The sequence below is a fragment of the Perca fluviatilis genome, chromosome 11 (assembly GCF_010015445.1).
Source record: "Perca fluviatilis chromosome 11, GENO_Pfluv_1.0, whole genome shotgun sequence".
Classification (NCBI taxonomy): Eukaryota; Metazoa; Chordata; class Actinopteri; order Perciformes; family Percidae; genus Perca; species Perca fluviatilis.
In genome coordinates, this window is record NC_053122.1 from 18988689 (window position 1) to 19014574 (window position 25886).

General features: G+C 38.5%; 1 protein-coding gene across 1 annotated transcript; it reads left to right on the forward strand.

Moving 5' to 3' along the window:
- LOC120568749 (macrophage mannose receptor 1-like) lies at positions 1 to 25309 on the forward strand. Its single transcript, XM_039816430.1, has 32 exons — positions 1 to 87; positions 415 to 771; positions 992 to 1159; positions 1422 to 1574; positions 1765 to 1887; positions 2859 to 2996; positions 3127 to 3306; positions 3627 to 3781; positions 5067 to 5180; positions 5390 to 5505; positions 5690 to 5838; positions 5929 to 6128; positions 6773 to 6888; positions 8623 to 8695; positions 8818 to 8971; positions 9142 to 9180; positions 11757 to 11920; positions 12055 to 12116; positions 12551 to 12651; positions 14327 to 14469; positions 14972 to 15077; positions 16901 to 17031; positions 17155 to 17193; positions 19711 to 19761; positions 20815 to 20917; positions 21674 to 21906; positions 22464 to 22629; positions 22987 to 23154; positions 23243 to 23359; positions 23589 to 23747; positions 24620 to 24655; positions 24743 to 25309. Exons 1-32 carry the CDS (start codon positions 24 to 26, stop codon positions 24994 to 24996), a joined length of 4332 nt encoding a protein of 1443 aa, XP_039672364.1. The 5' UTR covers positions 1 to 23; the 3' UTR covers positions 24997 to 25309.
- The last annotated feature ends 577 nt before the right edge of the window (positions 25310 to 25886 follow it).

Genomic DNA, 25886 nt, shown 5'->3' on the forward strand with positions numbered 1-25886 from the left:
GACATCTCAGAAGAATACTAACAATGAAGATAACTTGCACAGCCTTGGTGCTTCTCATCCAAACATTACAATGTTTGGCCTCAGATGGTACAGTATTCCAACTTTTCATTTTAAGTTTTTTCCCTCTATGTGAGATTGTTGCGTCCTTTCCCATGCGTCAGTGTGTTGCCTGTGTTACCCTGTTTGTAGATATGTTACAGTTCAATGTTTTATGGTGGTTGTGATTCTAATTATAAAAATGTTGTTTGGTTATTGCATTTCTGTTTATTCTGTGAATAATTGTCAGTAGTATTGTCCGTGTTATATAAAATCCCAGAAAAGACACAACTGAAACAATTTCAATCTGGATTTCTTCTGCATTCTATCACAAACACAACTGTAATTGTTGATTGTTTGAATAATCTTTCTCTACAGATTCACCATTTCTACTAACTAACAAGGCCACTGGTTTTTGTTTGGTTAAAAAAAATAACTTCTGCTTCGACGTACGCTGGACAACTGGTGACCGACTACTGTTTTTTTGGTTGAGTAAGTGCCTGGGAGTCCAGGGGAAAAGTGTGGGAAGTGAAATAGGCCTCTACGATTGTGATGAAAACAGCGACCTCCAAAAGTGGGAATGCAAGAATGGAACAGTGCTCGCCCTCAAAGACCAAGAGCTTTACATTGAGCTCACTGCAGATAACACAGCAGTGCTCTCCAAAACAATAGGACCCAATAACCACCTCACAATCTCAGGGACCTCCAGTGGTGCTTGTGCAAGAACATACAGAGGTACAGTATAAAACACTATACTTTGTCCACACTGTGTCAATTCTTTGTAAATCTTTAGGTGAATTATAATAATTTTCTTATTGGACTCATTTGAGTTATGAAGATAAAAAAGACACTGAAAGGACTAGGCTACATTTTCATAAAATGCAAATCACTACAGGTACAGATGTTCTCAAAAATACTCAAGCTATTCTTTGTTTTGTTAATTTTGTCCATTTAGAACTTTACACTATTGGAGGAAATGCAAATGGTAGGCCCTGCATGTTTCCCTTCCTGTACAAAGACCAGTGGTACTCAGCCTGTACTAAGACTGACTCCCCAGGCCGACGTTGGTGTGCAGTTCAAACTAGATATGAACATGAAGTCTGGGGCTACTGCCCAACTAACTGTAAGTACTGCCTGTTTTTGTTTATTACTGCAATGGTTACAATGCACAATTTTTAAAGTGTTCACTGATTTACAATGAAGGGGATAATAAAGGCTTTCAGGATAATAATGGACGTTCTCTGATTTATGACCTACCACTAGTTTACTTTTAATAATTTAACATTCAATGTAAACATGGAGGCATAATGTACAACTTGAGGTTACATACATTTTTTTTTACATTTTGCAAAGCATTTCCATATTTTTGTATGTATATTTCACAGCCAGAGAACACTGGAGCAAACACCCAACAGGAGCGTATTACCAGCTCAACACACAGGCAGCTCTGACTTGGCCCCAGGCTGAAGCCAGCTGTAAACAGCAGGGGGCCTCCCTGCTCAGTATCACCGATCCTAACGAGAAGGCTTACATCACGGGTAAGGAGCAACTATACATCTACTATATATAAACACTACTTGTATTGATACATTAAAATGTGTGCATGAATACATTTCTGTTATGACAGTAGCCAGGCTTGTGATTAATGTTTGAGACTTACTCATTATCATTTTATCGTCTTTGTTTCATGTGCTTTTTTATTTTTTAAACACACAAACACACTCAAAGCACTACTAGGGACAGCGGGCAGGGGACAGGGGGACAAGCTTTGGTCTGGACTGATCCGGAACCCAGAACATGGCTGGCAGTGGTCTAATGGAAGGCCTTACCGTTATCTGAATTGGGACTCAGGTAAGTTTTATTTCCACTTCTAACTATTATGAGATTACTGTATCTATTTGTATATATTCCATATTTCCTTTATCATTTGTATTTTAGACACACCATGTTGCCTGTCAGTTGTGTTTTTTGCAAATTTCTATTACAAACCACTCCAAGTGCTAGACTGCAGATAGTTATAGGAACAGAGGACTTCTGATTGTTCAGCAGTTTAGATTCAAGACAATAAGAGTGCCTGAATTTAGTTGCTGTACATACATACATGTCATTTAGCTGACGCTTTTATCCAAAGTGACTTACAATTGCTATATATGTCAGAGGTCGCACCCCTATGGAGCAACTAGGGGTTAAGTGTCTTGCTCAGGGACACATTGGTTGAAGTATCGCAGTGGGAATCAAACCCAGGTCTCCCACACCAAAGGCATGTGTCATATCCACTGCGCCATCACCACCCAGCTGTTTGCATTTAAATCTGGTTATCGTAGTGTTCAAAATAATGTGCACATTTCAAATCACACGTAATTGTGTCTCTATTCAAACTCCATTTCCAGTGAAACTTATTGTATCACAGATCTTAGCTTAGCACACTACAAAACATGTCTACTGTATCCATGATGTACCCATGCCAACTCATTTTCATCATTCATCATTTATCATGATGAATCTTCACTGCTTCGCAAAATAATCAGTCAGATCATCACACCAGTCCAGCTATTAACAAGCATATCATTCTATTTATTTTATTTTTGCCTCTTTTTCTATTTTTACTTATTCTTTTTTTCATTGCTTTTTCTACTGTTCTCTTATACTACTAACTTTGTATTAAAATTCGTGTTTAGGCCTGCTATATTACTGAATTTAAAATTATGTAATTTATTAGCATTATAATTTTGTTAGGTGTTATGAATAAAATGTGTGTGAATTTGATAACTCAGACACATCTGAGAACTAACATTTTAGGTTTAACCATCCTCTTGTTTTAGGACATCCACTTCCTAATCCGGGACACGACTGTACAATTGTTGATGGTGCTGTACAGTATGCCTGGCAAAGTTCATCATGCACCAAGAAACTGGGCTACATCTGCTACAGTGAAGGACCTGGGGCTCCTCCTACTGAAGGTAAAGAAAAACATCAATTTTATTCTATTCTATTTCCACAGTTTACTGTGTTACTATTTTGTCTTTGGTTAATTAATTGCATGATATCAGTGACTCCATATTTATATTTCTCTGTTCTTTTCATGATCAGCTGTTGAGACAGGATTTTGTTCAAGCCCTTGGATTCCCTACAATGGCCACTGCTTCCACCTCCAACGTACTCAGAAAACATGGTCTGATGCTAAGAAAGCGTGCCGCAAAGAAGGAGGGGACCTAGTCAGCATCCGCAATGTGGAGGACCAAAGCTTTGTCATCTCTCAGCTTGGCTATGGTAAAGAAAATTAAGTATAGCTTGAAAGAAGAAGTCTTTACAACAAACAACACACCTGTGAGCTCACAGGCCGCTCCTCGCGCCACCCTTAGGCAAAACCTTACAGGGGGGCTTCTTTAGCACTTCAATACAAATTACTGGGGTTATTGTTGGATGTTGCACACAGATCTCTTAACCAGTAAGCCTCCACCTCCCCTAGCAGTGATGACCAACAAGAGTCTCCAACTGACACACAAAATAGTGAACAGGCATAGCAAGTTTAGCAGAGCTCCACAATAAGATCCACAAAGATACAAAGATTTTTCTGTGCATATCTACAGCATCCACTGATGAGCTTTGGATTGGACTGAATGACAAGAAGACAGAAGGGCTGTTTGACTGGAGTGACCACTCTACTGTCAGCTTTACCAGCTGGGAGTTTGGGAAACCTGCTGTCTTTACTGACCAAGAAGACTGTGTTCTCATCAGGGGAGAGGTAAGGAGCTATGGATATGGTGCATATGCCACCCTTTTGTAAAATGATTATTATTTTTTCCAAATAACAAACCTGCTACAAACAAACTGGCAGATTGTGCAGTTACGTATTACACTTTATTCGAATGAGAAACTGCTGTCCACATACTTTCGTGTACCTTTTCTCTTGGGATGTTTAAAGCTAGGCCCTTTAGTTCCTGATATTTTAGACAACAATGTGCTTCCAACTATGTGGCAAAAGCTTGGGGAAGGCTATTTCCTGTTTCAAGACAATAACCCCCTTGTGTATAAAGCAAAAAAGGCATGGTTTTGACAGGTTTGGTGTGGAAGAACTTGCCTGACTTGCCTGCACAAGGACCTGACCTTAGCACCAAATGCAAACTAGGCTTAATCCCCCAACATCACTGGCTGACCTCACTAATGCTATCTGTAGGGTACAGCTATGCTCAACTCACTTTTTTAGGACCAGTACTTTCTCCTTTGTTTCCCACTGTTGATAGCACCCCCTCATAGCGACGCTATGTAAAAGTACCGTGATATCATCTTCAATGCAACACTGATTCTTTTCATTAGCAAACCAAACAGAACAATGTCTGCACCTTGTTGCTTGTACGGCATAGTGTACGTCATAGGTTTGCGGGCTGCCATTTAAAAAAAAAATCTGGGTCAAGCGAAAAAGAAAATAATTGCAGTTACTATTGACGGTAGCCTGGCTATTTAAAAATCTTGGATTTGTGAAGGATGGCCCGTGTTGCGCAAGTGACGATTCTCTCTCACCAATTAGTGGTCAGCAGTGTTTAACCACATCTTCTAGTATCAGCTCGCTTGGAACCAAAGGTGGTACCAAAGATAGTACAAGGTACTATCTTAAACCTTTGCTAATGAAAACACAGTAAAAAAAAACGTTCCACTGTGTAACGATCTGAATTGAACTGGACTGCTTTGTAGAGGTTTAATGTTCTTGTGGAAATCACTGCAGCCAGGTTGCAAAATCTTGTAGAAAGCCTTCCAAAGAGAGTGAAGGCTGTTATAGTAGCATTTTAATAGCTGTGGTTTTGGAATGAGATGTTCAACAATCACAAAATGGTGGAATGTTTAGGTGTCTACATATTTGATGAATTTATTACAATTTATTATACTTGTATAGTTATGTATCTATGATAATAAGTGTGTACCTTTAAGAGAATGGGATTTTTCTCTGACAACATACACTGTAGTTTACACTTATCTGTTGGTGCATCCAGATTTTACATGGATAAACATTTTAATGTGCTTCTTTGTCGCAGAATGGGAACTGGGCTGACCGTACGTGTGACGAGAAACATGGCTTCATTTGTATGAAGATGAGCGCCTCTGAACCCTCTGGAGATGAAGTGGAGCAGAATGTAGGCTGCAAAACTGTGAGTAAACTTTACTTCTTCTAATGTATGAGAAAATATCTGTCTCTGGTTTATAATGTAATGGTTTATTCCCCAGCAACCATGTCAGATTCATGCAGACATATTAGTCATTTTGTTGTGTTTAGCTTTTTGTTCTCTGAAAATGAATAATCACACTAAATAAGAACACAACATAATGACATGTTCCCACTTCTTTCAATACAATCCAGGGTTGGAAAAGACATGGTTCCTACTGCTACTTTGTAGGAACGGAGACAAAGACGTTTGATGAAGCTAAAGATGACTGCAAGACCTCAGATGCTTACTTAGCTGATGTTTCAAATGGGTAACAAAATTATTTTGACCCCAAATATTTTGAGCATACTAAAAATGAGCAAGCTACAGTATATTTAGTAGTTCAGATGTAATGGGATTTATTAGGACTTCCAACAAAATTCAAACAAAAATGTTGGGTACGTCATTCACAGATATGACAAATCCTGTGATCCCAATTGTGTAAATATTTCCAGGGTGGATAATGCCTTCCTCGTCAGCTTGGTGGGGATGAGACCAGAGAAGTACTTCTGGCTAGGCCTCTCAAACCAGAAAGACATTGATCAATTTGTGTGGACCAACACAGACTCTGTGAGGTTTACTCACTGGAATGCTGAAATGCCAGGTATGGATACACTTTAAACTCCATCTGGAAGATGTGTAGGAAATTGCCTTGACAATTGACAGTTTACAATTTCTCCCTCCACAATGCAAGGTTACCAACAGGGCTGCGTTGCCATGACAACTGGGTTTTTTGCTGGCCTCTGGGAAGTTATGCCATGCACCAATAAGACAAAATACATTTGCAAACACCTGGCAGAGGGGGCTGTTTTAACGCCTGCACCACCAACTCCTACCCCTCTCAAGTGTGCAGACGGCTGGAATAAAATACAAACAAGAAACTTCTGCTATAAGGTGAAATTCAACGCAGCTTAAAAACATGAGTGCAACACATTCACCTGCACATCTGATGTATTTGCTAACTGACTTCTGTGATTGAATTGATCCTCTAAGCTTACTTAGAGGATCAATAGTTTCTACTAGTTTTTCCTCACCAATACTAAAGCCAGGCATGTTATGCCCTGTTAAAGACTGGCTAAGGCACAACATAAGACCAACTCATTTTCACCAAATCTCAGGTTAAGGTCTGAGCCTATTGTTGAAATATATAAAGACATTTTCTTATTGTAGAATTTTGCAAATGATTGGGGTGAGCAAGGCCACCATTACAACAAAACAGTAATGTAGCTAATGTGGTAGTAGATATAACCTAATATATAACACAATTAAAGACACCAAATTACATAACAATCACTTACCTCCCTCACTAAAAAGAGGAGAAAACAATATTATCGTGAGTGCCTGCCCACCCAACTCAAAATAGTAACGGCATCAGCAAAATGTGTATATGCTATTACTTATAAACAAAACATTCTAAACTACTACTTATAAACTACTCTGATAGGCACACATACAAAGAGTGCAAAGACAATAAACTGTTTGCTTGTTGTGAAGTCACACTACCAAAACATGTTGAACTTCTTTGTCTTCTGGTCAAGCGGTTTCCAGAGTCATCTTCAAACAAGAGGACCTGGTATGAGGCCAGAGATTACTGCAGGGCCATCGGAGGAGACCTGCTCAGCATCCACAGCGCTGCTGAGCAAATAATTGGACGGTACAGTATGACCTGGTCTCATACAATTAGGGCTACAATTGACAAAATCTTCCCAGTCTAAATTACGCAGTCACTCTTTCAACATGCTGTAAATTTGTACTGTTTGTCAAAATGAATATCAGGTGATGATGATTATTGGCAGAACATCTTGTAAGTGTATAGTAAATGGCAAATTACAAAATTAAGATTCAAGGAACTTAAAAAAGTAGAAAACTGGTTGCAAAAGATGAAGTTTGGCTAGTATCCAGGGGCCTCATTTATAAAAGTGGCGTACTTACAAAAGAAGACTTACGCTTCTCTCTACACAACAATTGGGATTTATAAAAAGCAAACTTGACGGGAAAATGTGCGGTCCTCCACGGACACTCTGACCCAGGCGTACGCACAGAAACAGGTGAAATGAGAAACGGCGACACCGACGGCAGATGGATGAAACACGTGAAACTGGGTGAATCTGAGACCATAATGTGAAACAAATCAAAATATTCCCTTTATTGATGATAAGAAGAATTCACAAAGCCATTCTTACAATTAATATCCTACACAAACACCTGTTTGATCCATCTGGGGTGAAAAACAGACAAAATAAAACAAGATACTACCGTAAATCCAAACAAAGATATATTTGCAAAAAAAACTCAAATGTTCTGTAATTATTTTTATTTAACCTTTATTTATCCAGGTAAGTCAATTGAGAACAACTTCTCATTTGCAACGACGACCTGTCACATTCACACAGTTCCACATTCATACCTGGAAGCTGCCCAGTACAACTACAGTCTGATCTGCTGGCCACTGAGCAGCTCCACTGGAGCGGTTGGGGTTAAGCTCAAGGGCACCTCAGTGGTGGTAATGAGGAAGGGACAAGCGCTGTTCTTTCACTTTCCACACCCAGGTTTTTTTATCCGGTCGGTCTAGGGATTGAACCAACGACCTCCCGGTCACAAGATCGCTTTTCTAACCTTTAGGCCACCACTGCCCAAATTATGAGATGTTATTTTATATTTGTATATGTAATTATATATAATTATATTGGCATGTTATGGAATTTATTCTCATGAAAAATACAATAAACAGGACAAATAGACTGATGCTGTTTTCGATGCCTCTGTCTGGCGGAGCACATCGTTTTAATATATATATGTATGTATATATATATGTATATATATATATATATATATATATATATATATATATATATATATATATATGTTTATTTTTATGGCTTTAGATCATTTTATTTTTGTTTGAAATGGGTTTTTTATTGTAGGACTAAAGCATGTTTTAACCATTGTGAAAGGTGTAATAGAACGTTTTACTAATTACATGCTCCTTGCGCAGAACTATTTGTCATTTACAATTAGATTAATTCCGACACCTTTAGCTTTTTAGATACAATCCAATGAATGACGCACAATGGCTGGCTTTGCAATGTTGGAAGATGTGGCAAATTGAGACCGACAGTAAGAAGACTTGCTAGCAAACAGGGCTGGACTGGCCATCTGGCATACCGGCGTAAGACATGCGTGTGCACGGTTTTATAAATCCGAATATTGTTTCATCCGTACGCCACTTCTGACGCAAATTCGCTGCACAGTTTTACAAATGAGGCCCCAGGAGAGCACTGGGAAACTGCATCTTCAGATAACTAGGAAATTAGGCAAACAATTGTTCCTTAAACATTTCTCACAGGTTGCATATTTAAATCATTAATCTAAAGTCGGTCCATTATAGCTTTGGAACAGTCTGGATTGGACTTAGTGCCCCTGACCCAGGAAGCGGTTACGTATGGAGCGATGGATCCCCAGTGAGTTAACCGTTTTCTCTTTCTACAGTGGTTAAGTAAATCAATTTTAGCTATGCAATCTTAATTAAATGAAAATAAATCCATTCGTAATTGCATGTTTAAGTGTTAGCTTTTGTTTACAGGTAAACTTCCAACACTGGAAGGACGGAGGGCCAAATAATAGAAACAATGTGGAATCTTGTGCTGAATTTATACCATATCTGCATGATCATGTAGGGTCTTGGAACAATGTGCATTGTGAGAAGTACAACAGATGGCTGTGTCAGATCCGAGCAGGTAAAGCATGGTCATTCAGTTACATAAGTTTCAAAGAAAAATGTTTTATTCTTTCGTTGTTGATAGTTGAGTGAGCAAGATTACTTCTTTCATCAATGTCTTCTTCACGTGTGTTCAGGTATATGAAATTAATACTCAACTATATTTATCTTCTATCCATGTACTTACAGGGGCAACTCCAAAGGCACCTCCAGACCCCGTCACTCCTGGTAAGTGGGATAATTATGTGACCACAAGGAAATGCGCTTTTTTTGCATGATTTCAGTACAGGTTGAAGTACAACTGAAATCAAATGGATAGTTTTTTTTCCTGCTTCATCATTTAGATACAATCAGTGAATTACGTGTCCTGTGCTCTCTTTTGGAAAAAAAAGCGTACCCAAAAGGAAATGTATCTTTTATAACTGTTGGTTTGGTCAGACACAACGGGTTGTGTGAAAAAAAAATTTTCTTTGCTTGCTAATTACATTGAATGGAGAAAGCCAAATGTTATGTAGATTTTCTGACCTCTCCAGTGATGCGCTTTAGGACTCAATATACAAACACAGAAGCACAGAGAACACAGATATGGTTAAAGTGATATATTGCAAAAGTTTATGTTATTAATTACAGGGAAGTTACAGAGAAAAAGTGTCAAGATCTCACCAGATCGGTTTTCCCCATAACTCCCACAGAGAAGTTTGTTCACATCGATTTTATACTACAAATGAAATCCTTTCTGATTGGAATACAGCCAAAAACTAATCTCTCCTTATCCTATGGGAAATAGTCTCTCTACAATACTCTATTATCATTGGACAAAAGTCCTCACACAGCACTCCTCTACGTCCTATAAGAAAACAGTATTTTTCCCCCACTGGTGACCTTGACATATACATCAGTTCACCCATCACCCGTAAATTACGCCTTTGTACACACAGCATTCCGGGATGGGAGAAAAACGTGCTGTGGTTTACTGGCATTTCTTTAAACCAATCCCATTATTCATGGGCAGCGCTAAGCACCGCACAGAGCCACTGTGCAGCTGCAAAATAGCCTCAGGAAGGAACTTGTTTTGGTGGAACGTGTACGTTCAAAAGTTGTTTTAGTCGTGCAACAGAAAACTCAGATTGGACAGATAGTCTAGCTAGCTGTCTGGATTTACCCTGCAGAGATCTGAGGAGCAGTTAACCATAGTCCTCAGAAATCCACCGGAGGTTAAAATTCAAACAGTAAGAAAGCGTTAGGTAACGGAAATCCGGCCCGAAACGAAGGACATACGGCGGACTTTCCGGCGACAACGGGGCAATCCCGGAAATGTAAGGTCGTGGATATAGACTACCTGGCTGTATACTCAAACACAGGCTTTTCCGATGTTCCCCATCAGAATCAGAATCAGAATCAGCTTTATTGGCCAGGTTTGCGTAGACAAACAAGGAATTTGACTCCTGTAATCTTTGCTCTCAAAGTACAACACTTAACATATTAAGAATAAAAACAGAGATGACGGTAAGAATATAAAAAATAGTGTACAGTATAACAATACAATAGAATTTACAATTTTACAAAAAAATATACAAAAGAGAGGGAAGGAATAGTGCAATATCGGTCAATAGACTGAGATTTTAGGATTTAAATATGAGTACAGTGCAAGGCAGATCAGTGCAATGGTAATATATTAATAACAATATTGTAATTGTAGTATTGAAATAGACATGAGGTAGATGAGCAGAACAGTTACACAGACATCTGTGACCCATCAGAATATGTATGACTGTAGAGCCGGTCTACCTGCTGTAAATCATTTTGTGACTTCGCAGGAAAAGCATTAACAAAAAACTACATAAAAATAGCATTCTTATCACAGAGTCTATCTATTAATCTATGATCAGCATCATCATGGAAAATTAAACAACCAACATTTAAAAACAAAAACCTTTTAAAAGTGCCTCATAATCGGGGAGGCCTCTAGCTCACCCAGTAAGAGCGTGCACCCCATGTATGTCTTTGCAGCGGCCCAGGTTCGAATCTGACCTGCGTGTCATCCCTTCTCTTTCTCTCCCCCTTTCTTGTCTATCCACTGTCACTAGTGAATGAAGGGAAAAGCCCCAAAAAATAATCTTTAAAAAAAACAAGTGCCTCATAGTTACTTTAACTTAAGCTTAGTTAACTGCTGCCGGTAGCCTGGCAGGCAGGTTAGCCAGCCGCTGTGCACTCTGATGCTGCTGAAATTGGGCAGTCGGTTGGATAATCACAACAAATAAATTATTCATAGAAAAATATATATAAACATCCACACCCACCCAAATAAGTTATTTTCACTTTCACACAAAATCTCCTCACATTTCTTGCAGAAAATAATTTTTATCTTTTGTTATATGAAATAGAAAATGCAAATCAAAGCATATTTTAAATTTGCTCATCCCATTTTGACCACGAAAAGGAAAAAATGCCTTCTATTTCAATTTTTTAATTTTTAAACGAAAATCAAACAACCACTTTTTTTTTTTAATACCCGTTTATGAAAGGAAAATTAAATAACCAAAACAATACACGGACCTCCTCGCTTAACATTTACAGTACAGTTTCCATCTCATTATCATTTTAAATTAAAGACGACTCTCTTAAAAGTAAAGGACATCTAGACATGAAGATAAGGTTATTTTCCAAGGTTTAGAGATATTACTTTCTGAGATTTGCACCGCCACCCAAGTGAATTGTTGGTAAGAGAGATTTTGTTGGTGATGCTAAAAGCCTTGACAGCACGTATATTGAAGATATATTACATCTTTCTAACATGTTTTCAGACTACAATAAGACGTCAGATGGGTGGCTAGAATGGAATGGGAATCAGTATTATATTAACAGTGTGTCGATGGCCATGGAAGAAGCTCGTAGCTTCTGCCAACGGAGGCATAGTGACTTGGTAACTATCAACACTGAAGCTGAAAGTGTCTTTTTGTGGAAACAGGTAAGCAGTGCTATTTATACTACATTTAACAGTTAAAGCAATAAACAATTAAAGTACACTGACCAAGGCATTTAACTTCAGCACAAAAAATAAGTAATGCTGCTTTTAACATGTGCCTCTGTCTCTGTGTGTAGATATCCCAACATAATAAACATTACTGGATAGGCCTGACACTAGATCTCGATCAAACACTTGAGTGAGTATGAATAAAATACAAACGAGGACAAAAGTCTAAAAAACACATTTAATAAAAAATGTAATTAAAATAAATCTGACTTTTGGGGAAAAGAAATCCCAAGAAAAAGTATTAAAATAATAAAATATTATATATGATTACAAGTTTGAAATGTATGTTACACATTAACGTTGATAACATTTCTGTAGCTTTGTTGTTGAGTGTGGCTTTTATTCTATACAGTACAGACTAATGGCAGAAGTTACTGGTCACATTAACTTGCTCCTGATTTTCTTCCACTATCTAGCCAATTTATAATTTGTCTTTGAGATGTGAAGATGGAAGAAACAAAATATAATACAGTTTAAGCCTTTAGACTTGAATCAGACTTGAATATTTTAACCATGAGTTGTTCTGTGACAACATTTGAACTCATTTGTTTGCCTTCCATTAAGGTGGGTGGATGGTTCTCAAGTGGTGTTTCAAAGGTGGGATGAAGGTCAGCCTGATTTCCATAACTATGATGAGAACTGTGTTGTGATGACCTATTCTACTGGTGAGTGAATTAATATAGGATTCATCTTTACTGACATACATGCAAATGACAATTGCACCTGCAGCTGTTATTCTGCAATTAAAGTTGTAATCCTTAAGATTTCAGTACTGGTTGATTCGGTGACACCTGTGGTTACCATGGTAAAAGCAAGTGCAGTTTAATACTACAGCAAGGCAAGGCAAGGCAGCTTTATTTGTATAGCACATTTCAGCAACAGGGCAATTTACAGTGCTTTACATAAAAAATTAAAGAGCAGTTAAAAAATGATTTAAAATAACAAATAAACAGGCAGGACCATATTTCTTTCCCATCTCATCCACCATGGGCCCCGCAGAACATGTGACTTTGTACTCTTATTACCCATAACAAGAGTGGAAGTACTTCTCTTTACCTATAATATAGCCGTTGCTATAAGGCTTAGTTTAATCAAGGCAAACTTTGCAAAATCCTAAACAGTTCCAACTGTTTTCCTTTAGATTTTATCATGAAATCTATGTCACACCCACGTTGGAGAAATTCTCATAAATATGTCCGTTATCTGTTCAAAAACACTTGTTGAGCAGCTACTTTGTCGGAAATACAAGAAGAGGAACTGGTCTGTTTACAGCGCAGCCAAACAAACTATCTTGCATTAATAAAGAAGACAATCAACAATAATTGCAACCCCAACCTGATTTCATGCTGCGCACAGTGTTAGTTTCCCCACACAGTACAGTAAAGTTGGTTACATTGCTGAGGAGTTGGAGACGTCCAGCCTGTTGCCTGCAGCTCTTCATCTCACAGCTCACTGTGGCTGCTCTTTTTTATTCCATTATTGACTTGCCAAAATAAAAATGTATACGCTGACGAAAAATGATGAAAATGGCCGTTGCCTTGTTTTGTAGGAACACTTCTGATGAACGATTGTGATAAGCGCTAATCATGGTGACAAATATGTTGTGTTTTCCTTTTGGCCGTGTAAAAAAAGCAAGGAGCCACTGGATAAACCTCATCTCATTCATCTAAAATGCATGTTTGATGCTTTCATATTTCGACACCTTTTACTAACGTTAGGTTGGAGACCTAATTTACCTTTTGAGCCACATACTAAAGGAAATGACACCACCCAAACTAGTTAGTCCGCTGTTCGTAACCCTTTGGTTTAGCAAAAGCAACACAGTACAGAAAATAAGCAAAAGCAGGAACGTCAGAAAGGTCAGACCACTGTGTTTAACTATATATCTTTAAACGTTACAGTTACGGATGAAAATGACAACAGAAATAAACAAGCTTGCCGATTTTAAATATCTCTGCAATTCAAATCAACGGCCATTTGTCTACCCAGAAGTGATTTTTGTATTAATGTGTGACGTCAAGGTGATTCAGTGATTCTCTGACTGAGTGTAAAGACAGTGAACAAAATGAGATATGAATCTCTCGTAATATAAATCATCTGCATCTAGCGCAGGAATGGCAGACTCCACCACTACCAATAAAAACTACTATATACAGTAGAGAAGTAATTACAGAGTGAATACATTAAATGGCTATTACATAACAATGCAGCATCACAAATGGGGTTTGATTTTTGAGAAATCTTAAGGATTATAACTTTAACCTGATATTTGATGTTAAATCAAAACAGCACATTGTATTTGCTAAAGTATTTATTTTCATGTCTTGGATTGGTTCACAGGGTTCTGGCACGATTATAATTGTGGTTATGAGCACAGTTCCATTTGTAAACGCAGTGGATCACCACATGCCAACACCACTGTGGCACCCACAGTGGCCCCTAAAGGTGCCTGTCCATCCCAGTGGAAGAGATTTAACTCAAAGGTCGGATGACACTTTAAGCCTTAACATGTTGTGTTGCAGGAATAAAAACTGATGTAGGATGGCATTGGCCTTTGATTTCACAACACTGTCTATTAAACTTTGATCTTTTAGGTTACACATTTTTATCTGATGATTAGGGCTGTGCAATTAATCGATTTTTAATCATGATTACGATTCTACGATTATTTTGCACATTACGTTTGCAAAGGGGAAATTTCAGTTCAAGGTGTTTTCACTGTTGATTTGTTTAACTGTTTCACTGTCTGTTTAAATTCAATAACTACAACATCTTTCCAAAAGTCAATGAGAAATCGTGTAACATAATCGTGATTATGATTATTTCCATAATCGAGCAGCCCTACTGATGATCTTTTGAGATGGGACATTAGGCTGTTTTGTCGTGTGAAATTGGGATCAATGTACTAACCAGGACAATGTTTGAGTGGCTGTATTTGGTGTATTTTCAGGAGTTTTAAATCGACTTATCATTCCTCACCTCTAGTGTTACAGAATCTTTAATGACCAGAAGGTAACATGGCGTGAAGCGAGGACACAATGCCAAGATGTGGGTGGAAACTTGGCCTCTATTCCCTCCAGACATGTGGAAGGTTTGTTTCAAATATTTTTTTTCCTGGTAAAATATGCACCAATCTTTTAACTTCTTCTACCGTTTATGGTTGCATGGTCAGGTCCATGTGTAGCAGAACCCTGAAATGGGAGGTTATGAACATACACTGGTAGCCGAGCCTAAATTTGATACTTTTATTTCTTTTGCATTTCTTTTGTACGTGAAGACTGATTTCAATGGATGGATTGTGATGGTTGTGAGGCTGGTTCGATAATCACATTAATACAAACCTGTTTTATTGAGGAATAGGTTTTAAAACATGACTTAGTCACAATTGTTTACACAATGTCAAAAAAAGAATTTAGCTCTGCTAGCAGCCTCTAGATTTACCAAATCCTTTGCCAGATCTTGAGTTTGAGTGAAACTGTGAATAAAAACTGATTTCTGTTGTTTTCCAGTTTATAGTAGACTATACAGTCCCTCCAGGATTTCGCAGCCTTTTTTTGAGATTGTTGCGGCCCAAAATGCCTGATTTTGCGGGAGCTTTTGTAAAAAACTGCGATAAAAGTTGCGATGTCTTTTGTATTTTTGTTGCAATGAAGTTGCAAGAGACAATTGCAAAAAAAGTTGTGATTTTGTTGTTGTTGGTATACTTCTTTTAAAAATAAAAAAGGAAACTTATTTTGGGGATAATAAAACTACTCTGGGCTGAGTTTTCCTAGTAACCTTACCAAAAAGGCTCAGGATGCTGAAAATGTTGGTATAATATGAAAATGGCTGTTGGATTTAAGACAAAAAATTATAATTTATATATTTATTATAATTATAATTTGAACATATGTGTCAGTGGCTTGTTGATCTTTACATTGTTAGTTAATTTCCAAACCTGGCCCGGGACTCACATTCATACGGTTTGATCAAGTACTTATTGGACTTTAACTTATCATTGCACTTACAATAACGAGCGTAGCTGTCCTCAATATAGGTCATCGTGTACCGCTGCAGAGAGCCGACAGGATTTAAACAGCAGCAGCTTCAGCGACTTTATAGTGAAAAAACATGGATGTTAAAATGTATACAGGTTGCCAGGACGGTCTGAAATGTTTTGCACGGGCTTTCACTGTACGTTTTGTTGGTGAATGTGAGATGTTCGAGATACACACGTCTCGTCTTCATATCAGAAACAAGGACATGAATTTGGCGACATGCGTGTGTTACGTCAACCTGTTCTCCCCATGGATGTATTAAGAGGTTCTCACTCCCACTTGGTCAGTGGCTCTCAGAGAGTCGCGTTCTCAGAGTCGCGTTCTCAGAGTAATATACTGACGCAAAGTCTGGCACGTGGGACTGTTGTGATTGGTTGAAGTCACGGAAAACTCTGGTTATTGGTCAAAATTGCGAGTCGCACCGAATTCACGTGATTGGTTGAATTTGTATGAATTGTTGCGATCGAGACATCGCGAAATCCTGGAGGGACTGACTATAATGTACTGCTCAGTGCACCTTCAAAAATACAGGAAATACAAAGAGCCAAACAGCACATGTACTGTATGTGTTTTATGTAGGGCTGGGTATTGTCAATGATTTCCTGAATTGATTCGATTCAAATTCACAAGGTCCCGATTAAATTACATTTCTAATTCTATATCAATTAGGTTAGGAAAATTTTGCTTGGATATAAAACTGATGCTAAAAGAACTTATGCCATAAATTGTACAAGCAAGAAGCAACCTCCAAATACTTTTTATAATGCACCTGATTAATGTTTACATTAGGAATTGACACCCAAATAGGGGGGTACATTTTTAAAACTTTCATGCAAATATCTGATACTTGAATTATTGTTATCGGTTAATTTTTCAGTGTTTTTGATGACTCAAATGGCTGACACACCTGCTACTACAGACGTTTGGATTGGTTTGCGCAGAACAAATACACGTGAATTTTATTGGACTGATGGGCGACCGAGGCAATATGTCAACATGGATTTAGCAGTAAGTGGAAAGAATCTTAATTGTGTTTTATAATTTGTAAGTGGGTGTGTGTAGCACTGCCGATAATTTGTGTGTGTACACATGTGACACTTTGTTTCTCTATTGTCTTTTTCTCCATTTTAGGAACGCCGTATATTCAATCCATTTGGATCAAGATTTCTGGTAACATCTTTAAATTTAACTTGAGGCCTAACTGTGTATAAGAGTGTATGCAACTCAGTGTTGTAATGTAACGGAGTACAAATACTTCGTTACTGTACTTAAGTAGAAATTTCACGTATCTGTACTTTACTTCGCTATTTAAATTTATGTCAACTTTCACTTTTACTCCACTACATTTCCTAGATAAAATGTATACTTTTACTCCGTTATATTTCCACTAAGCATCTTCGTTACTCGTTACTAAAAAATAAAATTAGAAGAAATGTGTGCGACTGCAATAAGGGAGGTTTGGCGAATCACTGCTCCTAGATTGCATTACGCGCGCTCCATACGCCCGCGATCTATTTCAGCGCTTGTTTGTTGCTAAAGGAGGAGGAGGACGCACAACTGAAACCGCCATGGAAGCACGAGCACCTACTGGAGGACCTCCCGTTATCGTAGACGACCAGGCTCGACATAAGCAATGGCCCGATGGCCCGGGGCCAGTAAAAACGTATGTCGGGCTGGTTGCAGCCACAGTCACTGGTGTGTGCGTTACTTCACGCAGCACATGTAGCCTACTGACTGGAAACGTTACCGAGGATTATTTACCGCCGATGGCACAGATGAACTAACGCTACACTCGTTACTGTAAGTAGGTAGCCTACAATAAAACCTCCACGATTAAAGAGTCAATACTTATCAACAACCCACGTACCTGTTCTACAGGCAGAAACACGTAGAAACCCATATCTCAGTCTGCGCTGTGCAAACACAGCTCTACTCTGCAAATAGCGACTTTACAAATGAGCTAAAATGAAAGATGTCAGTTTGCAGTCTAACTGTTTGTCTTAATTTTCAACCAATCTTGAACTTTGGACAAACTCTTGTAAACGTAGCTGCTGTCTAAACGAGCCATCCTCTCCGCTGGAGCGGTAAACCTATGGATGTATTATAAGACCAAAACAAATACATGTGGCTACTTAATATGCACGTGAATGACGCGTTCTTCATTCTTGACGATGTTGCTGGTTGTATTATTTAGGAACAGAATTGTCTTCTTTCAAATTAGGCATACAGGACTAATCTGAGATCATTTTCTAGTTAAGTAGCCTATCTAATTATCATTATGGATTTTCCATGTTTTTAGGGATTTGCTTACTAATGTAAAAAATATAGCATTAATTTAGTAAGAAAGTGAAAATATCAAACAAGATGATGCGTATTAGGTATAATTTTATTTTCTTTATTTGAAAGTCCGGCCCCTGGAGTGTCTGCTTAAAAAAATTCTGGCCCTTCGAAAAATGTAGTTGATGACCCCTGGTCTAGCTTTGCTGCTAATGGCACATCATCCAGTGGCAGTGGCTAGCTGGGTTAGAATCATTTTCTAAAGCATAGGTGCGGCGTATATTTTCCTGCTTTTTTGTCCTTTTCCAATCACACCTATGATATTTCTTTCAGGGCCAGTAAAAATGTAGAAGGGGCCAGCAAAACTCTGATCTACTGGCCCCGGGGGCCAGTGGGGATTTTTTTTTATGTTGAGCCCTGCGACCACCCCGACGATAGTGGTGAACTCGCTGAACAGGGTAGTGGTGAAGATAACCTCATACACCTGTGTTGCAAGAAATGTTTCTGTACATTGATGTCAGCTCTAAAAATCTGCTGTTTGTTCTTTGAACTTAAGAGAATTGTGCCTGAAAAGTCCTAGAAAAGAATGTGATTTTGATTTGATGAGTGAGATTAAGAAGATATGGGAACCCTGAATATGCTTTATGCTTTACTATAAGAAAGCCACAATAAAAGTTCTAACCGATTGCTTTAAAAAAAAAAAAACTTTTACTTCAAATACTTAAGTAAATTAAATATCAGAAAATTACTTTTGATACTTAAGTACAATATATATCAGATACTTTAAGACTTTTACTTAAGTAATATTCTAAAAGGTAACTTTCACTTCTACCAAAGTCTTTTTCTAGTACGCTACTTGTACTTTTACTCAAGTATTGCTTTCTAGTACTTTATACAACACTGATGCAACAAGTAGCTGAACCATCGTGGTTAGAGGGTCACGGCCCGGTGCATACAGCCGCATGCAGTAGACACGGTATGTAGATTGCTGCAAGTAATGCATTATGTGAGTTCTGCTCGGAAACGTTTAGCCGTACGCCGCTAGCAACATGTGCTGAGTTTAGCACAACAAGCTGATCGGCGTGCAATACCCTGACAAGCGCCAATGAAACGCAGGAGCTGAAAGACCCGTCTGCGGGTTCCCTGTCAGCTACAACAGCAACGGAGAGAGAGTTGCATATAAGCAAAGAGGGTGTGCCCATTTCTTCACCTATGTAGTGTATATGAATGAAAACACATCAAACATGCTATTTCATAGCATATAAGAGTTCTTTTTGTTTTATAGCCTATTGCCTTTTGGAAAAATATTTTAGTGTTGGAACAGAGTAATTCAGAAATGTTTGAAATGTTCCTTATTTTTATAATGAAAATAGTTAACTTAAGTTGCAAACATCTGGGTTTACATTGCAGGACCGAGAGAGTGCTCGCAGATATTATCAGTGGATATATAATCAACAAAAGGTATGATGTATTTAAAACTTTATTGTAAAGTGAGAAACTACTTATTTGTCATGACTTGGAGACAATGACAGAGGGTTAGGGTCTCATCAGGTTTGTTGAAGTTAACTTGGAAAACTAGTCTATGTCAAAGGGTGGTCATTTAAAAAATGAAACGTGTGCTAGAACTGCCTCCTATTCAACAGAGGCATAGATTGACCTTGGTCTTTATATGAGTGAGATTTTTCACTCTAAAGTCGCTGAAAGCTGCTGCTGTTTTAATCCTGTCAGCTCTCTGCAGCGGGAGGGGCTGCTGCTCAGTTCCCCCGCTGCGACTGACATGCGCGCGCACAAACACACACGGTGGATGCAGGGGAAAAACCGGAGATGAAACGTACACAATGACCTAAATTGAGGACAGCTACAGGTTATTGTAAGTGCAATAATAAGTTAAAGTCCAATAAGTACTTTATCAAACTGTATGAATGTGTGGCCCAGGCCAGGATAGGAAATTAACTAACAACGTAAAGATCAACAAGCCACTGACACATATGTTCAAATTTGATTCATTCAATGAAGGGACTGGTATATGGTGCATACGTAAAAAATAATAAAAACTAAACAGTAATTACAGAAACAGATAATAAATACATATAACTATTTCACTTCTAAAAAGGAAAAAGGCTGTATGGGTTAGTGCAGGATGTGCAAAAATGTAGAGGAATGTGCAAAAGTTCAGGACATATAGAATGTGCAGAGGACAGGATGCAAGATTAAGGTTCAATGTCAGTGGGGGTCCGGGGCATTGTTAAAAAGGCTGACTGCTGAGGGGAAGATACTGTTTTTGTGGCGTGAAGTTTTGGTCCTGATGGACCGCGGCCTCCTGCCGGAGGGTAGGGGTTCACACAGTTTGTGTCCTGGGTGAGAGGGATCGGCTACAATCTTTCCTGCCCGCCTCAGCATCCTGGAGGCATACAGGTCCTGGAGAGACAGCAGATTGCAGTCAATCACCCTCTCAGCAGAGCGGTTGATACACAGTTTTCTCTTTTTCTCACTACTCTCTCTGTGCTTCCACAGGAACAGTGTGCTGTAATCAAAAGTGATCATTCGATTGGTATTAGGCAATGGATACCAAAGTCCTGCAATGACACAAATGGATTTGTCTGTCTTCAAAATATTGGTGAGCCCATCTTCTGACCTTTCTCTTTGAAACGTGGTCTAAAAATGGCTTCACATTAGTACACAAGCATTGGTATATTTTCTTATAGTATTGATTAAGTATTTCTTAAAGCGGCTTTAATCAATCAATCAATCAATCAATCAATCAATACATTACAATAAAAATGTATTCAATTATTAATGTGACAATGTTAACAGGGGCTGCTTATAGTGATGAGCCTACAGATAATTATTTCTTGAATCTTTAGCTCCCCCTATCTGTTCCCCTCTCTCCTCTCTTTATAGAGGGTTATATAGATGTTCAACTCATTGTTTAGGTATTTGGTTCACTCCCGCCGCTCTCTAGCGTTGATTTTCGGCTGCAACAGTCAGTTGTTTTCAGTTCAAAAACTCTAAAAACCCACTGTACACTACTTGCTCTGCACCAAACAGCAGATAGACAGTTAGCGACTAGCTGGTAAACACAGCGGCTAGAGAGTAAGATATTTCCCCCAGGAGTTGTTAAAAACCAAATACAGAGCTAAAAGAGTGAATATTTTGCTTGTGTTTGCCTGGTGGCCAGAAGTACAGCGCCAAATGAAAGCTAATGTTTCTCCATAATTGATGTGCAGCAATTAAAAACAGTTTTTCCTTATCAACTAAACTGGTTACTGTATGTCAATTCTGTGTTCAAATGGCCCAAAACGTCAGTTATTGCAGGTTCTTGACTTTAAAATGAACAAAAAACTAAATATATCTAATTTCTCACCCTAAACAGACCCATCCCTCTCAGACTCCCCTGAACCAACAACTTCAACCAACTATGTCAAAATATTTAATGACTCTATCAAGGTTGTTACTCAACAAATGAACTGGGATGAAGCCAAAAAGCACTGCGAAGGTGATGGTGCCACACTGGCTAGCCTGCGAAACAGGTGGTTACAGGCCTATGTTGAGCTGCTGGCTTTGAATCTCAACGCTCCTCTGTGGATTGGACTAAACAAAGTGCAGGTACAGTGCTGAAAGAAAAACTCTAAAATAGCACACAGAAAAGTAACATTATTAACCTCTGCTTGCAACTACTTACTACTGCCTAAATTCCAACAAGAAAGTCTGTCACTTCTGTCTACACAGACTTGAAGAAAGAGAAAAAGAAAATTTGTATTTGCATGATAATGTGTTTCTTACAATTCATCTTACATGACTATCTGTATTTAATTAAATGGCAATCTATGTACAGTAACAGTTGTTGAGCCATTTCACTCAATACCACAAATGTCAATCATGGTGGCACGAGACGAAAAGTCAGGGGATCAGTCAGTAGAATTAATCCTCTGGGGACCATGGATGGTTGTACAAAATTGTATGGCAATCCGTCCAGTAGTTGTTGCGATATTTCAGTCTGGACCATAGTGATGGACTGACTGAGATTTCAATTTATACAGAAACACTACTAATGCGGCTAAAATGCTCTTTCAATCATTCATTGCTGTAAAAAACAGAGATTATTTTTCAAAAAGAAATTGAATAATAAAGCTGAATGCAGTCTGATCAATTTTTCCTTTCAGACAAATGGGTACTTCACATTTACTGATGGCTGGCACATGAGCTTTTCTCACTGGGGTAAAAATGAACCAAGCGGTGACCGACCTTGTGTCTACGTAGATCTGGATGGAAAATGGAAGACTGCTGACTGCAATCGGACCATGAACAGTGTTTGTATGAGGTCTACAGGTACGTCAAAGTACAGTAATGTTCTTTTGAATGAATGCATGTGCAACTCATCTATAAAGGCCAACATGTCTGATATTTTAGGTATTAACCTGAAAAGGTCCAAAGACCTCATATGCTTATCAGTTTGGAACATTATTTTAATTATTTATAATATTTTAATCACTGATCAGAAGTGTAAATTATATGGATTGTACACTTTTAACTTTGTATGCTTTAAGATGTTACAAAGTGTTCTTTTATAAAATATTGTTAAATACATTAAGTGCCTATTTTCAAGGCACTGGACTTAATATGAGTAAACTATGAAAAGATCTAATTAGTTAATCCCAGTATCATCACCGTCTCTCTCAATCACAGATTTGCCACCAACAGAGTCAAGTGGTTTTCCAGGAGTTTGCCCTGAAGATCCAGATTCATCAAATACAGACCAGCATTACTTCTGGCTACCATTTAAAGGTTACTGTTACATATTTTTCACAGAAGAAAAAGAGTGGGCAGATGCATCTACTAGCTGTGTAAGACATGGTAAGTCCTTTTGTGAATGGTCCAAGATATTTTTAGGCACTAAAATGCATGTAGCTCTCAGTAAGGACTTCTCCTTTGTTTTGTGAAGGTGGATCACTAGCCAGTATTGAAGATCCCTTTGAGCAAGAATTCATTCAAAGCAATGCAAACATGTTTAAAGACAGCCACACCTCGTTCTGGATTGGCCTGTTTCAAACTCACAAAGGTACAGTCACATATGTCGGTTCTTTCATGAAAAGTAATATTCATCTCCACAGAAAGAAAAGACTTTATAAAAGAAAACCTATGATTGGTGAAAAACTAATGAAAAAAGTAGCCTATTGTTTCTCATCATTTATTTTTATTGTTTGGCTATTGTTTTCTGCAGACTAAAATATGAGCATTAAATGACACTGAAAAATATATTTTTTAAATCTACCGGTATGTATCTCCAGGGGAATGGTTGTGGTTGGACAAAACGGTCATGGACTACACTAACTGGGCTGAAGGTCAACCTGGTGATCGCAGCTACGGCAGGATTAGCACTTCAACTGGGAAGTGGAGTGCAGGCCATCGGCAGTATTCTAGACCATACATTTGCAAAACAGCCAAAGGTAAAAATGTGTTCTTTTGTTGTGTTGAGGAGTTGGAGCGGAGTGTTATTACATATGCCACTGTTTTGAGGTAACTAGTGTTGTTGTAAGCTACATCGCCATTAAAGACAAATACACTTTAAAGTTGTGAATTGAATAAATAAATTGCCTGCTGAGAATTATTTTTTGGAAATTCACCTTTATGGGGGTAAATTAACCTGCACACGCATTACATAATCCTTTCTATATATACTCAATTAGAATTTATTCAGGGGGGCGTTTCACTGAGACCATTTTTCAAAAATGCCCCAATCCAATTTATATATTCCCACCTGGAGCTGTTCAGTACAACCACAGTCTGATCTGCTGGCCACTGAGCAACTCCACTGGAGCAGCTGGGGTTGAGGGCGTTGCTCAAGGGCACCTCAGAGGTGGTAATGAGGGAGGGGCAAGCTTTCCCCACCCAGATTTATCCTGCTGTTCTGGGGATTAAACCACAGCCTTCCGGTCACAAGCTCGCTTCTCTTTGTCAGATTAAGCCATTACTCTAGCGGTGACTTGGCAGATAGACATGGCAGACTACTATGGAGTCAGATTAGTCTCAATATTAATGAATGCACACAAGCTGCACTTACATGATTGGCTGAAAGGTAAGCAGCCATCTGACTGGCTACAGATAATTCCCTGTTAAAAAAATGCATCTGGGAATTGAGCCATGGCATGGGGGTCTCAAAGAACGCAAACACAAATGCAGTGAAGTTCACACATGACAAAAATATATGTTTACGAAATACAGTCATGAGGCTTCACACATGCTGTGTTGGTTGTCTTCCAAAATGTACAATAATAAAAATATACACCGTCATTTTCACATTTCCCTTCTTTCTCTCTAGTATTACCACCAACACTTCCAACATCACCAGCTGCTGGTAGGTAACACCTCTTTACCTTCTTTATTTTACAGAAAATTGTGACAAAATTAATTTGGCTGATAATCTACTTTTTCAATCTTGCAGTAGTTGATCTTGGTCAACGTGGCCACATACCTTTGGCAATTGTGGTGGTCATTACTGGGATTGCCATTGGGGTGGTCACTGCCTTATTCCTCTTCAAGAAGGTCGCTCGTCGCTTACCCGTCCCTGACACGTTAATCACCTTTGACAACCCAGTCTTCAGCAATGAGTGGTCACAGCCTAATGTGGTTGACACCAATGATCATGTAGAGAACTTAGAGGAAAAGAGCCCTGAGCCCCTTATAACACAAAAATGAACAGAATCAGAATCTAATGGTACACATACTCTTATCGAGGGCTCATGGTTAGTGGCTTCTCTTTTGCACGGCCAATGATTTCACATTCTGTTCTGAGAGGAGTTGGCAATGAGTGGCTATAATGGCCAAATCTATTTAGACTGTAGGATGTCTTTATTTGGAATGATAGTTTGAAATCATATTAAATCATATCTTTGTAATGACTAAGGGACTGGGAAGAATTCCATACACATTTTGTACTTCATTATAACTGTTATAAACTGTGATAAAATTATGTATTTTAATACTTGTTACAGATCAGCTGCTGTGTAAAGTCAAGAGTTGTAATCTGGGTAACAATAAACAAAGTATACTAAAAATGACTATCATTACTGCTTTTCATCTTGCTTACAGCCTGCAACCAACTAAAATTACTACATTATAGCGCAAAAGCTCCTATAGGCTAGTTCCAGGGAACACTGGAACCTTAAAAAAGTAGTCAGATACTATACAACATTTACGAATGACTAATTTACTAAAAATGATTAGCTTTTATCCATGACATATAACCAGGGCCTAAAGTTAACTTTTTTGACCACCAGCCACTGTGGCAGGTGGATTTTTTAAATTTAAAAATTTTTAAACAGCGACTTTATAGTGAAAAATCGTTACAGCGTACATTGATGTTAAAATGTATACAGGTTGGCGGGACCGTCTGAAATGTTTTGCACGGTCTTTCGCTGTACGTTTTGTTGGTAAATGTGAGATATCCGAGTCACACACACGTCTCGTCTTCATAACAGAAACAAGGAAATGAATTTGACCCGTTCTCACTCCCACTTGGTCAGTGGCTGCACGTGGGACTGCTGGGATTGTCACGAGAAATGAAAATGCAATAGGGGGTCCCGGCT